Source organism: Pantherophis guttatus, chromosome 8 (assembly GCF_059756535.1).
Source record: "Pantherophis guttatus breed Tessera chromosome 8, ASM5975653v1, whole genome shotgun sequence".
In the NCBI taxonomy this organism is placed as follows: Eukaryota; Metazoa; Chordata; class Lepidosauria; order Squamata; family Colubridae; genus Pantherophis; species Pantherophis guttatus.
In genome coordinates this window covers 18081816-18099728 of record NC_142070.1, presented here as the reverse complement: position 1 = coordinate 18099728, position 17913 = coordinate 18081816, and the positions used below count along the sequence as shown (strand labels likewise).

Below are 17913 nucleotides of genomic sequence, written 5' to 3'. Positions count from 1 at the left end.
ATTGGAACAATGCCCCTCCTTTCCAGTGACAAATGACCAATATATATATATATTAAAAGTTAGTTTCAAAAGTAGTTTGAGGTCATTTAAAAACTCTGACACCAGGGAAAAAGAAATAATTTACAAGTTTTATTACACATAATGAGGCTCTGGGTGTTGCTAAATCTTACCTTCTCCTCATTTAAAAGCTATTGCTATTTTAGTTTAACTTAAAGGTAAACTCACATATTTTGTTTGGAAAGGGTATCTTTGCTACAAAATAATGTGATAGTGTGTCTTCTTTTAGTCAGTTCTTTGTACCACAATAGCAGTGGTGGAATTCAATTTTTTTTACTACTGGTTCTATGGGCGTGGCTTGGTGGGCGTGGTGTGGCTTGGTGGACGTGGCAGGGGAAGGATACTGCAAAATCTCCATTTTGTCCCTACTTCTGGGGAAAGGATATTGCAAAATCTCCACTCCCACCCCACTCTGGGGCCAGCCAGAGGTGGTATTTGCCGGTTCTCCGAAGTACTCAAAATTCCCGCTACCGGTTCTCCAGAACCCGTCAGAACCTGCTGAATAGCACCCCTGCACAATAGCCATCAGACTTGCTGAACATGAATTTTATCTGTAATGTAGTTAAGCAAATCAACAGGCATCTATTAGAGATCACGTTCTACTAAGGAAAGCAAATCTTTCTGCATCTTTACAGATTCCTCTTTCTAATTGTGTAATACCTTTAGAGATCTGGCAGAAAAAGTCTTACATTAAGCTACCTTTTTATAAAAGGTAACGGTAAGGGTGAAGATAAATATTTTCTCTGTCCAGTCAAGTCCAGCTCTAAGAGATGGTGCTCATCTCTGTTTTTTAGCTGAAGGAGCCAGTAGGGTCCTTCCGTGGTCTTCCCGTGGTCATGTGACAAGCATGATTATATGCTGAGCCACACGGAACACTGTTACCTTCTCACAGAAGTGGTACCTATTTATCTAATTTCATTTGCACCTTTTTATAAAGCTCCTACTAAACATGCTTGTAATCAGTTACTCTTAGAATCTTAAGAAATGAACAGGGCCTTTTAAGAACATGGCTAATCTGTACAAGTAGCAGCATTTTGTTAACTTTTATCTAGGCTTGGAAGCTAAACTGGATAGGCCTGGTTAGCACTTGAATGGATAATGATTAGGAAATTCCAGGATGGTAGAATAGATCAGAAAGGGTGGGGGGGAATATACTGGAATGGAAACGTTGTGCAAATCATTTCTTCATTGTTACAAAAAAAAGCTGTGGAAGGGTGACCATAAAATCCCCAGGACTTCAACTCAAAGAAAAGTCCATGAACTACAATAGTTATTTCTCATGTTAGTCCTTGTTTTTGAAATACTTAAAACTTTTTATATTGGTCGCTTATCATTCGATACAAATCTGGCCAATGCCAAAACAGCAGCAGTAAGGAAGACTTTCAAAGCCAAAAATTATACCTGAGCACCAAATTTTTAGATAAAAGAAAATAGCATATTTCAAGGATTTCAAAATAGCATGTTTCAATGTATGTCCCAATGAATGAAATGGACATACAACAGAACCATGTTGCATCAGAAGAGCTTTTCAGATTGACAGCATTGATTAAAAGGAGCATTGAGAAATGTGAATTACGGTAATAAATTGGCTACAACAGGAATTCTCCTGTATTTAGGGACTGGGGAAGAACCCCTTACCTGTTGCACAGGAATTGGATCTGGCTTTGGAGCTGCAGGTGCTCTGAAAAAGAAAAGGAAACAAATTACATGGCTTCTAAAGCAAATTTACCCCCACAGTCCCATAGGGTCAATTACAATTTAGCTTCTAAAATCACAATGCAGATCAAACACTTTTTGAAGCCCCATTGACTTAATTCATGCTTAATAATGCTAATCAGTGGGACTTGTCAGTATGGCCAAACTTACATCAGCTGTTAATCAAAGTCTTATTTCAACATCCAAAGATCAGTAGATTGAAGAGCAAAGCATCTACACCCAGCAAAGCAAAACTGAAGAGCAAACCAGCTGCATCCTAAAATTAAGCAAGAATGGCTTTGTATATTGAATGGATTTATAATTCAACTGGCCCATGCATCAATGATAAAACGCTTCCAACGTATTAACAAAAACCACACGGCTTGCAGTTTGTACAATAGTGACAACGTATATGGCATCATCTCATTTATCCAACTGGCTTTGCTTCCTTGCTGCATGCACAGACCACCTATGAATTAGTCCTAAAATAAACTGAAGGAGAATTTTGGAGGTTGCTACGTGAATAAAATCTTTAAAAGTACAGCCTTTTTCCCATGCATTTACATTTCAGTTCCTTGTACATCACATCTTTAAAGATGTGTCTGATTTTTTTTATGATGATGATTATTCTTCTACTTTTCAACCAGCTGTCATACTTTCTTAGAAAATGTTCACATATAATATACATATTTATATATATTAAAATATATAAAATGTCTACAGCAGTTTCCCTTTACAATACATGTGCTGTTTCAGCTCTAAAGTGCATGTAAGTTGCAACAATTCCTTGAAATGACTTCCAAAATACATGACTGGGACCAGGGATGGGATTCAAAAATTTTAGCAACTGGTTCTCTTGCCTGGTTGCTGGATGGGTGTGGGCGTGGCCTTCTTGGCCTCCTGCACCATGGCGGGAAGGGGGGCGTTTTCGCCCCCACAAGCTCCAGATGCTTTCCTCAAAAATTGCCTCCCCTAGGCTCCGGAGGCCAGAAACAGGCCTGTTTCCGGACTTCCAGAAGGCCCATTTTTCGTCCTCCCAGAGCCTCCGTGCAGGTGCTGCACTTACCTGGGATCCAAAATGGGCCACATGGAGACTCCTGGGAGGGGCGGGTGGGTAGGACCAGCCACTCCTTGCAACTACCGGTTCGGCGAACCAGATGTAAAATTAGTATCCGGTTCGCCCAAACTGGTCCAAACCGGCTGAATCCCACCCCTGGCTGGGACCCCCAAGATGCAGTAATGATTTGTGGAAAAGATGTCATAAAATGTATTCTTCACCCAGAATATATTAAATTATTCTGGAGATCCTGAGCGTGACCCCAATTTCTCATTAAAAATTAATGGTGCTCTGAAGCTTGATTATTACATTTAAATCACAAAACTGATGCTCAGTTAATCTGATATGAAATAATTTCTTAAGAACACTTGAAAAATTTGTTTATACCTTAGCTGTCTCCCCTTCCCTCTCAACTTACAACTCTTAGCTTCATCCAAACCTTTTTTTAAAAAAAATGGAAGCAAGATTGCTACGGCTGCAATAAAGAAAAATAAAAGAGCTAATGCTGGCAAATACAGTACTGAAAAAAAAAATACCCTGAAAGCAGTTTTCTTACATATTATGGGCTGATTCAATTACTTCCAAACAAAAGCATATTTTTAAATGCATTTTGCGGCTAGATTCCTGAAATAGTCTACCGATTATTTCTCGGGATTGAATAACCCTGAACATTCTTGCCTGCACACACATAGGCACTGATGTGGCTATGAAAACAAAAGTTAATAAACAAAACCAGGCAGCCCTGCCTTGCAGAAATGACAGCTTTTGATGTACTGGGTCCTCATAGATGAACACTGGGCACATTGAACTAAGTGGCTGAATTTATCCATTAAATAAGCCCCATTCACAATAATTAGCTTTGAATGTGCAAAGAGGTTGCCTATCACTATAATTTATAGTATAAAAGTCTGCACCAAGAGAACATATGTGCGGATAATGCCACAGGACATGCCTTCTGTTCTATTACCTCAATCTGGAGTAAATCGTTTCTCCTATTCATAATTTATTTCAGAAAAAGAGGTGGTGCACCATATTAGGATTGCTTTCTTTATATTGGTCGCAGTCAGTTTCAACTTCTCAGTTTGACTAGGAGCCAATAATTTAAGTCAGGGGTGTCAAACTCAAGGCCTGCGGGCCAGATCCGGCCCATGGGTGCTTAAATCTGGCCCGCGAGGCCCGCCTGGAAATACCAAAGGACTGGCCCACGGTGTCTCTGGCAGCCAAATGCCCCCTCTGGGCCCCATTTTCAGCCTGGATTTTCAGCCTCCTGCAGCACTCTGCCGGCCAAAACAGGGTACAAGAGGACTCAAAAGGCTCCCCCATGCCCCGTTTTGGCCGGCAGGGTGCTGCAGGAGGCCGTCCAGGCTGAAAACGGGGTCTGGGGTAGGTCTGTAAGCCCCCACACACCGTGTTTTGGCCAGCAGGGAGCTGTAGGAGGCTGCGTCCCATCTCTCCCCCCCCCCCGCCAGCCTGCAGAGGAGAACTACAATGCTGATCCTCCCTCAAAGAAATTCAGTTTGACATCCCTGATTTAAGTGAATGATTAAGGAATTATTCATGATTAATATAAAGAGCATTATACATTAAATCTGTACCAATGGAACACAATGTTTTCTTGCAAGAATGGAAAAATTGGGAGGAAATAAGCAGTTGCTCTGTGTTCCTTCAGTCTCAATTAACTAATTGGAAATGTTGTATCTGCGTCAGAACCAACCAGATTTTATTAATTCCACAATAAACAGAAGAACAAACTCTATTAAAACAACTCATTTATTATACGGGCATCCTAACTCTATTGAATGCAGTTAATACACAGTTTAATGGCTTTTCAACCACTCAGTTCTAAATCTATTTAATTTAAAAAATAAGGACTGCTTTTTGTGCCTTCATAATACAATCTGCTTAATTTGTCAGATATATTTTTAGCAAAAATAGTCAATGGTTCAGTAGGTCTTAGAAGTACTGATGCAACCATATTTGCTTCTGCTGCAACAGTTACTCCTAACTATCCATTTCCCTTTTAATATCATATGGATATGGATATGGATATGGATATGGATATGGATATGGATATGGATATGGATATGGATATGGATATAGATAGATAGATAGATAGATAGATAGATAGATAGATAGATAGAGAGAGAGAGAGAGAGAGAGAGAGAGAAAGCTAATCAATAAATCCACTTTCTAGCAATATATTAGCTATTTCATATAATGAAGTAAGGTGATTTTCTCTACAGGAAATATAAGCTGGCAAACTCTTTATTCTTTACATGTTTGTTTTATTCATCTTTTCCTGCTAGGTTCATCTTTTCCTGCTTATTTCAGACTTTAAAAAAAAGGGAGAGAATATGGAAAACTCAGCCAAGTCATCCATCCAGCAATCTGGAAATGTTTGCTTCAAGACAAAACTGCTTTGTTTTAAGTCAAAGCTACAACTTGCTTTATAAAGCAAAAAAGCTGAAATGCAAGAGGGAATGGAAAAGGAGGAGCACATCATAACACAATAGTTTTTGAGTACTTGGCTGAAGAAGACAGACATTAGCAACCACACTCAAGCAAATAAATAAATAAATAAATAACATTGGGGTGGAGACTTGGCTATTTTACCATACAATTTTGTTGCAAGCATTATATTCCACAATCTCACAGACAATGCCAATAACTGCCAGACACGCAAATTATCTGAAATTGTTCTATTTCTAAAGGCTGGATCCATTCAACATGCTTCCACCAAGTCAAGTAAAACTCTGCAGCTTTAATAATATGTTGGTTTAAGGATATTGAGGCTTAGCAACAATGCACAGGTATCCCATATAAGTCACAAAGATGACCACGATATCTCCATGCAAATGATTCAATTTACATGTTATTTGCACAAGGACATCTTGACAAATTAAATCAACCCCGCCCTCAGAAGATCATGATTAGCTTAATAGATTACAAAATGCAGAAAACTGGTTAATACAGATAACCAGTATTACCTCTACAGTGGTAGAAAGAGGAAAAACGCAGAACAACCTGTGAGTGAATATATCATTCTGGCAATCACAGTGACAATCCTGGGTGTAACTACAATTGCAGCATTAAGTACAATCTCCTATCAATATTAGCATTATTTTATGATCAAATATTACCAGTTAAACGTCATCACTTCAGTTTTGCTTTTCTCTTCCCTCTCTCAATTCTTTTTAACAGGAACAGATCAAAACATGCTGAATAGAATAGAATTCTTTATTGGCCAAGTGTGACACAAGGAATTTGTCTCCGGTGCATAAGCTCTCAGTGTACATACAACAATAGTGCTAGATCATGATCATAGTCATTGTAAAAACACATTCATCATAAAACATTAGATACAAACTTAGTACTAGTCATGGATACTAAATATGCAATCAACATAAATCATACTAGGATACTAAGTAAACAATATAAATCGTAAAATCCAAGCAACAAAGTTATAGTCATAAGAAGATAAGGAGATAGGGAATAGGGAAGATGAGAATAATAATGGTAATACTGCCTTTCTAGATAGTTTGAGAGTGTTGTGGGAATTAGTTGTTTAGCAGAGTGATGGCATGGGGCAAAAAACTGTCCTTGTGTCTAGTTGTTCTGACGTGCAGTGCCCTATAGCATCGTTTTGAGGGTGGAAGTTGAAAGTTTATGTCCAGGATGCGAAGGGTCCGTAGATATTTTCACAATCCCACTTTCTGGCTTGTGTAGTATGTAGGTCCTCAATGGAACACCACATTTTGACTTTTGTGTTCATTCAAAGAGATTACTCCAATAAAGCCTTTGGATTTTTTTGTCATTACAGCCTACTATTCTTTGTACACACAGTTTGCAAACAAGATCTTTGTGTCTCTCTGTGTGTGTGTGTGTGTGTGTGTGTCTTTGTGTGTGTATGTGATTTACTTTGCAGGAATGTTTTTTTTTTTTACATTGAATTTTTTACATTCTTTTACACAGCATACTGCACACTGCCAATTAATAGTAAGGCAGTGGGTGGGTACATAATTCTCTTATGTTGACGTTTTATGGTTATAACTCCTAACTCCAAAAAGCTATTTTAGCAATGTTGCAACAGATTTCTCATTTTATTGGATATATTTTGCTCCCATGGTTAGTTGTTTTATTTTCTATGTTGGCAATGATCAGATAGTGAGCAAAACCAGATCTTCACACAAGACTGAGGACCAGAAATCAGTGCCAAACGCTAGTATAACAAGTAGCGAAATAAAGAATGGAAAATTAAAGGATAGGATTGTAGAAGTAGAAAAAGCACTGGACTGAAAAAGTAACAATCTGAAGGAAGAAGAGATGGAGAAAATAAAAATTGTTAACGTTACAGTGCAGGGAAGCCATGAAAACATGTAAAGCTAAAGCACTGTTATTAACATCCACTTACATCAGCTGCCTGCAATTACTGCAAGTTCAAATCTCCCCAGGCTCAAGGTTGACTCAGCCTTCCATCCTTTCTAAGGTAGGTAAAATGAGGACCCAGATTGTGGGGGCAATAAGCTGACTTTGTATAAATATACAAAAGTATGAAGGCTACTGCTTAACGCATTGTAAGCCACCCTGAGTCTCCAGAGAAGGGCGGCATATAAATCAAATAAAAAAAAAAAAAATTCACGGACATAGCCTCTTAGTGATCTTAGCAACAATACGGAAGAGGTTTACCATTACTTTCTATAGGTAGTCCTCAACTTATGACAGTTTGTTTAGTGACTGTTCCAAGGTACGACTGGACTGAAAAATGTAACCTATGACCGTTTTTCACACTTTTGACCATTGCAGTATCAAAATTCAGATGTTTGGCAACTGGCTCATAATTATGACAATTGTGGTGTCAACTTTTGAGACGTTCTGACAAGCAAAATCAATGGCGAAGCCAGATTCACTTTACAGCTGTGTTACTAACTTAACAACTGAAGTGATTCACTTAGCAAGTGTGGCAAGAAAGGTCGTAAAATGGGGCAAAATTCACTTAACAAATGTTTCGCTTAGCAACAGGAATTTTTGGCCTATTGTGGTCCTAAATCAAGGATTACCTATACTGGTTTTTTTTTTTTTAAATTTCCTCAATTATTCCATAATCTTGGAATTTCCTGGTAGTCTCTAATTTAACCACTACCTTGACCAGCTCCTGTTTAGCTTCAAGACTAAACAAGGTCAGTCAGCTGAAACACAAGCCAAGAATATCTAGACATTATTGTCAGAATCAGTGGAAGAAATAATACCAGCAAACAGGAAATAGAGTGCTTAAATTCTGTGAAGAAACTAGACAGAAACTAGACGTACTATTGACAAATAGAATCTGGAGGTGGCTAAAACACTAAAAAGAAGAAGTGAAAATAAAAGTGGGAAGAAAAAGGGTTGAGTTAATTATAGAAAGAAGTTGATCTACAAAGGTAGGCGTGAATACTTTTGCTAAGTCTGTATGCTGGTACATATCCATAAAATGAAAAAATTAGGCCAATCTTCTCACTGCTGGAAAAATGAAAACAAAATAGGGTACAATTTTTTTTTGAATAATTATTCATGTAAATAAGCAAGACACGTGACCTAAAGGGGCTTTAGCAGATAGCCAGTTTCTACCAATATATTTTGAATTGGACAGGAGGCATGCCTTGAGTTGAATCAATGAAGCACAATAAATAAGAAACATTGGATGGTGGGAGTAACATTCATTTCTACTTTTCGCCATAACAGAGACAAGTCAAAACAAAAGTCTAAGCCTCCCTTCTTAGTTCTGAGTATTCTGAATGCAATTGTATATTACTACCGTGTTTCCCCGAAAATAAGACCCTGTCTTATATTTTTTGAAATAAGTGTTTGGCCTTATTTTTGGGGAGGTCTTATTATTTCGGGGGGTGTGGAACAAGACAGGCTCTTGCCATCTTACCGGATTTCCAGCTCTGTCTCCCTAACTGTTGTGGTCCGCCAGCAGCCTGCAGAGCTGGCAGTGAAGTCGGACAGTGAGGCGGCTGGGGAGCAACATGGGCCAGTCCTGGAGTCTGGGGAAGGCCCGGAAGAGGCTCTGTGTCGGAGGCAGAGATGGGGCCAGGGCCATCTGCGAGTGATGCGCAGACTCCAAAGCTCCCAGAGTCGGACAGCAGAGAGGCAGAGGAACAGGAGGAGCCTGTTCCTAGTGCACGTATGTGCAGAGCTGCCAGAAGGCAAGAGCAGCTGAAGCAAAAAGGATGACTCGGGAGTAAGGCCAGGATATAACTGGCCCTTCCCATAAGGTTTAAAAGAGAAACAAAGGCACTTGGGCCTTTTGCAGGAAAGCAATGTTGCTAACTCTGTTTCCAGTCGGCATCTCTTGTTTGTTTTTAAACTCCATGGGGCTTTGCCAAGTAAGGCCTTTGGCTGGGTGTCAAACAAGATAAAGGTTGGTGATTATCTCGAAGGACTCTTTCCGAAGGACTTGTTTTGCAACTAATTGGAACTCAGCTGGGAATGAAAATAATTCTCAGCTGTTACAATAAAATAGATTTGTTTGAGACCAATTGTGTATTGTAATGACTCAGCAAGCCTAGGTCACAACACTAACCCTAACCAGAGGAAATGGCAGGGATGCGTTTAAATATTTTTGGGAGGGCTTATTTTTGTGGAGGGCTTATTTTGGGGGGGGGGGTTATATTAGCACATGTGCCCAAAAGCATGATTGGGCTTATTATCAGGGGATGTCTTATTTTCGGGGAAACACGGTAGCACATCATCACATGCACAAAAGAACCGCATTTGGGATTCATTTTCTCTTATTTATTTTTCCATCTTCAAAAGATACATTTAGATAAAACCAAGAGTAAATAAAAGCGCTAATATGGCAGCTAGCCTGAATAACACAAGCAGTCATGAGGGACATGGGGGGGATGGGGGTGGGGAAGCACTTTTACGAAAACTAAAGACGAATAAGATTAATGCAATTCCAGCACATTTAAAACAGTCTGATAAATGTGTTATCAACAGTTTCGCTACCAAACAGGCATCACACTCAAGAGTAGATGGTGCTATTAGAAATTAAAATTGAAAGCCAAAAGGTCCAAATCTGTCCAATGCATTTTGACCAACAAGGTCTTCTTCAGGAGCTTAAAATGGTGGCTTCCTTAAAAGAATTGATCTCCATCTTCTAGTTCTTGGTAGGCTTTCCCTGAACTGAACTCTCTCCTGTGTCACAATTCCTAAAAGAAGGTACACTACTTTAAAAACGATGCAATCTAATGTTTTTTGTTGTTGTGCTGTTTAACTACAGGCAGTCCTCGACTTACCACAGTTCATTTAGTGACCGTTCGAAGTTACAATGGCACTGAAATAAAGTGACTTATGACCATTTTCACACAATCTTTGCAGGTCAAAATTCAGATGCTTGGCAACTGACTCATATTTATGACGGTTGCAGTGTTCCAGGGTCATGTGATCCCCCTTTTGCGACCTTTTGACAAGCAAAGTCAATGGGAAAGGCAGATTCACCTAACAACCGTGTTACTAACTTACCAACTGTTAAGTGATTCACTTAACAACTGTGGCAAGAAAGGTCGCAGAATGAGGGGAAGCTCACTTAACAAATGTCTCACTTAGCAACATAAAATTTTGGGCTCAATTTGTGGTCGTAAGTTGAGGACTACATGTAGGAACAATTGGCAAATAAATTTAACAATTTAAGATTAATCAGTATCTTTTAAAACAAAAGCTATGAAAAAAAGTAGTAAAAGGGTTAGTTAGATGAAACTAAGCAGCGCTTAGTAGTATTAATATTAGTATTAGTATTGCTAGTTGTTTGTTAGTACGGCAGCCTATCAATCAAAATATTAATTTATTTTTAATGTTTAAAGGGAAATTCAGAGATTTTATAAATATATCACGGAGGAGTAAACTTTTTGGTCTCAAAGGCTGCATGAAGCCAAGAGAATATGCAAGTCTCGTAAAATTGTTGCACAACCTACAATTCAGTTCTGCTGAAACTGTTGACAATCAAGGGTGAAAGTCCTACTGACATCTCTCCATTTTAATCCTACTGCCAGATTTCCAGCCCTATCCCTGGGAAACCCACCAAGGGAATCTTCTCACAATATTATCAGGTCTAGCTCAGAGTATCAACACACTAAGAAATCTCTGCAACTACTAGGTCTGGTAATGTTTATTTTTATATTACAATATTTCTATATTCGTCTATTGCAGAAACTGGCTCTGGGCAGGGCACAAAAAACCTCCCAGAAACAAATCACAATTACTTTCCCAATGACAGTAATAAAGATTGCCTACTATGGGTTGTTGGGTTTGATGGCCCACTAAAACAAAATGGTTTCAGTTTTCCCGATTGGCAGGAAGATGTCGGGCACAAATAATCAGAACAGCAGTTGTGTTAAAAGTTTATTACCTGCTACCTATACACAAGAAACTGGACTACATAATTAAGACAAATTGGTGCTAGCTAGGGGTCAATGAAATTCACAGCTGGTGGATCTTGTGGCAGAGCAGTGACTCCAAACTAATGATACATTTAACCCTACCCTCAGCCTACCCATCTCCTACAGAAGGTTGGGTCAAATAGCACCACTGACACCTTGTGTTCCACAATATAGAGCAGGGATGTCAAACTTGTGTCGTCACTGTGTTGTCATGGGACATATCGAGTCTCCCCCCCCCTTTGTTAAACCAGGTGTGGGTGTGACCAGTGCGGGATGCATCTGGCCCTCGGGCCGCGAGTTTGACATCCCTGATATAGAGGTTACCATCAAGAAGGTCTGCTTTCTTAGTCATAGCCAGTTAAACTCACAACCTTTAGTAGCTCCTCCCTAGATATCCAGATGGATAATATGGATCACAAGGCAATTCATTCATTCATTCATTCATGGATGGTTTACCCATGCCAACAAAATGGCTCCTGTTGACCAATAATTCCTATAAATTATGAATTTTAACAATCCAATAATGTATTATTGGATTATAATAATAATGGATTATAACACAAAAGTAGAAACAAGAGCTTAAATATCTATACGTCCCCTGCCAAAGAATAATAAACAAACACACATAAAAAATACACTGCCATTGGGGTCCTTATAACGGGGGAAGGAGAAACTAAACAACTATTGATTGATTGATTGATTGATTGATTGATTGATTGATTGATTGATTTGATTTGACTTTTCTCCAACAGGACTCAGGGCGGTGAACATCCGAGATAAAACACAACATATAAAATTTAAAAAACAGTTTAAAAGACATTAAATAATTTCGGCCCTCAATTTAAAACAACCCAGTTAAAACCAATTTCAAATTAAAACCGAAAGGATGGGCTAACAACCTCAGGCCTATCCAAGCTTTTGGAGAGATACTGTCCCATAAGGGAGCAGCTATGACTGAGACACATGTCTTATGGTACCTGCTAGATGACACTGTTTCATTGAATGGAGCCAAGGCATCCCTATCCTTCCAGATCTAGTGGAACAAGCAGAAACTATTCGATTTATGCAAAGATCTTCCTGGCCACCTGCTCCCAAGAAGGAGCCATGGGTTCAAGAGAACCCTTAAATTTGCATACCATTTTTGTCTGCCACTTGGGAGTCAAAATTTCAAGATCCAGGGAATTGTAAAGCTCACAGCCACTTGATCTTGCTAGAGTTAAGCCTACTACCCAGACTCTAACATGCTCCAGACTTTTTAAGAGCATCACCTTGGGATCATTATCATATTGGTGATATGTGCGGATAGATTACAGAGTTTTGTGTCTATTTTAAATAAGGTAAGGCAAACTCTATTTCCTTTACCTATACATCATCCACATGAGAATGTTATAGTTTTGTATCCTCATTAAATATACTGCTCAAAAAAATAAAGGGAACACAAGCAGAAGACATCTGAGTTCTGAATGAATGAAATAGCCTTATTAAATACTTTGTTCGTTACATACAGTAGTTTATACACTGCTCAAACAACTAAAGGGAACACAAAACTACTGTATGTAACAAACAAAGTATTTAATAAGGCTATTTCATTCATTCAGATCTCGGATGTCTTCTGCTTGTGTTCCTTTTATTTTTTTGAGCAGTGTATATTAAATATATATTTGAAGCTTTGCATGTTACCAATAAACAACCTTTACTCTGTTCAGAACCATCTATTCTCTTACCACTACTGATTAGCGGACAGGATTCAATAATTGAATACTGAACCGCGGTGGTGCAGTGGTTAGAGGGCAGTACTGCAGGCTACTTCTGCTGATCACTGCCAGCATTTTCGCAGATCGAATCTCACCAGGCTCAAGGTCGACTCAGCTCTCCATCTTTCCGAGGTGGATAAAATGAGGACCCAGATTGTTGGGGGCAATATGCTGACTCTGTAAACCACTTAGAGAGGGCTGTAAAGCACTGGGAAGCGGTATATAAGTCTAAGTGCTATTGCTATTGCTAATTGAAGAATGTAAATTGGAATTGTAAACAAGAAAGTTGGAATCCAATGCAGCTATTTATTGAGTGCCAGATTATTCTTGGAATTAAAACAGGCAAGAAAGAAGAGCTATTAAATGAGTGATGAACTGGATATTGCAAATGTTACACAGAAAGGTGCAACAAGAACACGTATAAAAATTAATGTACCTAGCAAATGAACAATTATTCAAAGGATAATAGGAACATTTTACATTACTGAGGGAAACATATGTATTACTGCGGCATGCTAAAACATGGAGCTTTAATGAAGTACTGTATACCTGCCTTAATTAAATACTTTCAAAATAACCTTATAAACTGTCTAGACATAAAATCTACATATGAAATATAAAGCTTGGATTAGGTGATTATTCATGCAGTTTTCCTCACACAGTAAAGAAAATAATTTTTAAAAAGAAAAAAATCATAGCTATTACATGGAAGCCAGATTTTCTTTTTCATCTACAGGTAGTTCTTGATTTTCAACCATTCATGTAATGACCATTTGAAATTACAATGGCACTGAAAACAATGATTTATGTCTCGTCCTTGCATTTATGATTTTAAGCACCATCCCTACAGTCACAAGATCAAAATTTGGTAACCAGCATATATTTTCAATTGCAGTGTCCCTGGGTGCTAGCCAGCTCCCCAAAGGCAAATCAATGGGGAAAACTGGATTCACTTAGTGACTGTGTGATTCATTTAATAACTGAGTAATTTGCTCAACTGTGGCAAAAAAAAAAGGTATAAAATTGGCTATGATTCCTTAGCTGCTTACGAATGTGGCCACATTCCCTCAGTAAAAAAGTAGGGTAAAAGAAGTTTTAAAGTTAGTAATTCAAAACTAATTAGTTAAGTCATTCAAAATTCAAAACTACAAGTTAAACCCATGATGAATTGCAATCTTTTTTTGGTGATAACTTCATCCCATATATCTCTTTTGAAGTCATTGATCAGTCTAACTAGGTAGCCATTGTAAGGAAAGGAGATTTAGGTACATGAAGTGTTCAGGAGGTTATCGGAGACCTTATGCTTTGAATTCCATGGTTTCAGTACTGCTATTAGTAAGCTGAACCTCAGCACTGGCAGTACACCGTGGCCTTTTGACTGCCCCTGTTGGTGCAGAGTTGTTGAGTAATTGCACAACTTTAACTAATTGACAGGCAATCCTTGGAGATCATATACAAGATAGGGCATCTACTATTTTGTTAGCTACGTCCGAAAACTAAATATAAAGACCTAGTTGCAGGAATGACTGTTTTATTTAAGAAAAACTCTTGTAAAAAGGATCAGTAATGTTCTAACCCAGGGGTGTCAAACTCGTGTCGTCACGTTATTGTCACGTGACGTATCGCAAATTTTCCCCCTTCGCTAAAATGGGGTGGGCATGGCCAGCGTGTGACGCATCCGGCCCGCAGCCCACAAGTTTGACACCCCTGTTTTAACGTTAGGTGTTTCCTCAAACAAATTATGTTTCTATCAAGGGCAGTTTCTCAGTTCTGAGCAGAACATCTAGTATCACTACTACATATTGTGTGTTTGTCCTGATGAATACTCATACACCCTCAAACACCTATATATAGGAGATAAAAATGCAAACAATTTCCTAATTAATGCGCACACAAATGCTTGTGTTCCAGGAAACTAATATAATTTAAATCTCTAAATATATCCTTCCAAATATCCAGTGATGAATTTGTTGCTCATAGGAGGGGAAAGTGAAACAAATAACAAAGTTAATTAGTATACTAAGCTATGATTTGCTTAATTATGTTTAATTGGAAAATGCAACTGTCACACTAGGCTACAACTCATGACTTATTAATCACAGTGACAAGGTTTATCAGATTATGTAACACAGATTTCAAACTATACATCTGAGTATTTGCTATGGATCTAAGCACTTCCAGAAATTAAACTGTGGCTTGTAAAGTTTCCAATTAGCACAATAAAAAGCAAACCAAACATGGCAGAAACAAGCAATTTCCCTGAAGGATAGTGCTTTTTTTTTTTAAAGGGCATTTGAGCTGTCTACTGAGATTACAAACATATTTAACTTCAAGAAACATTCACAGTTTTTCTTTTTAACCCCCTGGCATATTTATAGGGTGATTTTAGGCCAAGGAAGACATTAGAAATAGCCAAGTTTCTGTAGTTAGCCTGGAATAAAATTTACACCCAGGGAAGTTCAATTAGTAGGAATAACATGACTACTGGTTTATGAAGTTAATCTTGTTCCACATGCAAAACAAACTTTAGAATAGAAAATGCATTCGTGTAGAATTTATTTATTGTTAAGTTTTTTTTACTCTGCTTCACTCCATAGACTTCAGGTGGCTTTCAAAAGAATCCAAAATAGCAAATACAAACTTAAATACAAATAAAACATCTGCTTAAATTAGAACGATAACATTTAACAACAAAAAATAAAAATCCACCGACTTTCTCTGATCTCTACATCTTCCTAAGTTTTGTGATACAAAAAGGAGATAATAAAAAGAGACTGCTAGTCCTAATGACAATTAATTTCTTCCCCTGCAGTTATTCCATACAAATAATCCTACTGAAGTGTTATTTCTTTATAATGAAGCACTGCTACTAAAAGGTCACTGTGAAAATCCTGGCTCCATACCAGATTTGATATAGATATTAACACTTCCCCCTCCTGAGAATGTCTCATATATCTGACTATGCAAAAATTGAAGATCTGAGAATGCTTTGAAAGCAATATACAACGAGGACAGGGATTACAATGTCCCCAAATCAAAAACTACTGTCTTTTTAAATCATTCCTGTGTTCAGTCCAAAGTACTATTAGTTACCATATCTTTTGCAACTATTATGTTACTTAAACATATGGAAAACTTGTCAATAGAATTCCTGGTCTCTATATGGGAGAAAAACCAGTCTTAATTACCTTCCTTTAATATTCTTGGGAGTTCTGTGTGATCTGTTTTAGAAACTGTTACTATCGTGGGGTATTTAAAGAGAGAACATGCAAATAGTGCAATTTTATTCACAGTGTTTACAAACATGTGTCCTGAAGGGACACGGTGGCTCAGTGGCTAAGACACTGAGCTTGTCGATCGAAAGGTCAGCAGTTCAGTGGTTCGAATCCCTAGTGCCATGTTAACCGGCTGAGCTCCCATTACTTGTCCCAGCTTCTGCCAACCTAGCAGTTCAAAAGCATGTAAAAAATGCAAGTAGAAAAATAGGGACCACCTTTGATAGAAAGGTAACAGCGTTCCATGCGCCTTTGGCGTTTAGTGATGCCGGCCACATGACCATGGAGACGTCTTTGGACAGCGCTGGCTCTTCGGCTTTGAAATGGAGATGAGCACCGCCCCCTAGAGTCGGGAATGACTGTGCGAGGGGAACCTTTACCTTTACCTTAAACACGTATACAATCTAATATATTTAAAATATATACTGTCACGGGAAAGGCTACAGTTAGCTCCCTTTTGATCATAGGGAAAAGTTGCTGCCAGAAACTACTGCCAACATGAAGTCTCTGCTTTAGTCGTCACTAGACTGAGAACATAAAAGGCAAATGTATATTAAATACCCTTCTCTACGACAAGACGAATTCATCTTTAATATCAACTTCTCTTTATTTGCACAATTGAAGGAAGCAGGCTCTGATCCCAGTTATTCAGTTAGAGGGCCTCATCAGGTGACAGCATGTAGTCAACCTTGACTGAACTCAAAAAGGCTAAGCAGGGTCAGACATGATTAGGACATGGTAACCACTTAGGAATCCCAGGACTACAGACAAGGGACTAAAATGTTTAAAAGGCAATAGCACAAAAAACTCCACCAACCAAGTTGATGTAATCACCAGGAGTCAAAGTTCAGTTTGAAGTAGTTGTTACTCAGAGGACTAAGGGCGTTGACGAAAATGTGTAGGGCAGGGTGCATGAAAATTCCCTAAAACTTTTGAGTCTTTCATCTTTTATGAATCTATGAAATGCATGAGAAGTCTATTTATTTAACTTGATTTAATGACATTAAATTTAAATTAAAGCAAGTTAATTTTTTCTGATAACAATCTTTTTTGGGAAAGGGATTAGAATACTGTCCAATTTGGGCAGTATGTTTCAATATACTATTTCTCGACACACACTATTCCTTAGGCCCCTAAAAATGTGTGCCCTAGCATTAAATGATCAGTGTATTAATAGTACTTCTTTGCTACTTACAATTCAGTAAAAGCAGGTATATAATATACACTGCAGCAAAATATGAGATTTTTAAGATCCAGAGAAAACTATTTTGAATAACCATTCTATGTTACAATATACAGGATAAACCAAAAAGAACCAAGCCTCATAAGCTAATCACAGTTTGTCTTATTAATTTTTTCCCCAAAGAAAATGATACTGTTCTTGGAAAGTTCAAAGACTATGTGTCAAACAAGTATGGAAATGCTTAGAATAAAATGGCAACCAAAATTAATTTGTTTGATAAATCTGTTTGATAAATAAATAAAATGACAACCAATATGAACATTTAGTGTAATTTGTATAATAAATTGTGCATGTTTTTTGTACAGTGGTACCTTGGCATTCAACTGCTTCAAAACTCATAGAATTTGGTACTTGACACATTTTGATACAAAAATATTGCCCTGGTACTCGTTGTTTGTTTGGTATTCAATGC

General features: G+C 38.1%; 1 protein-coding gene across 8 annotated transcripts in view; it reads right to left on the bottom strand.

The window, feature by feature from the left end:
* PDLIM5 (PDZ and LIM domain 5) overlaps positions 1-17913 on the bottom strand; it is a 151751-nt gene that overhangs the window by 75897 nt on the left and 57941 nt on the right. For all 8 annotated transcript variants that reach the window (XM_087875289.1, XM_034440491.3, XM_034440492.3 and 5 more), the window contains exon 4: positions 1696-1738. In XM_087875289.1, the coding sequence (XP_087731415.1) occupies positions 1696-1738 (43 nt within the window). The remainder of the gene's footprint in view (positions 1-1695; positions 1739-17913) is intronic.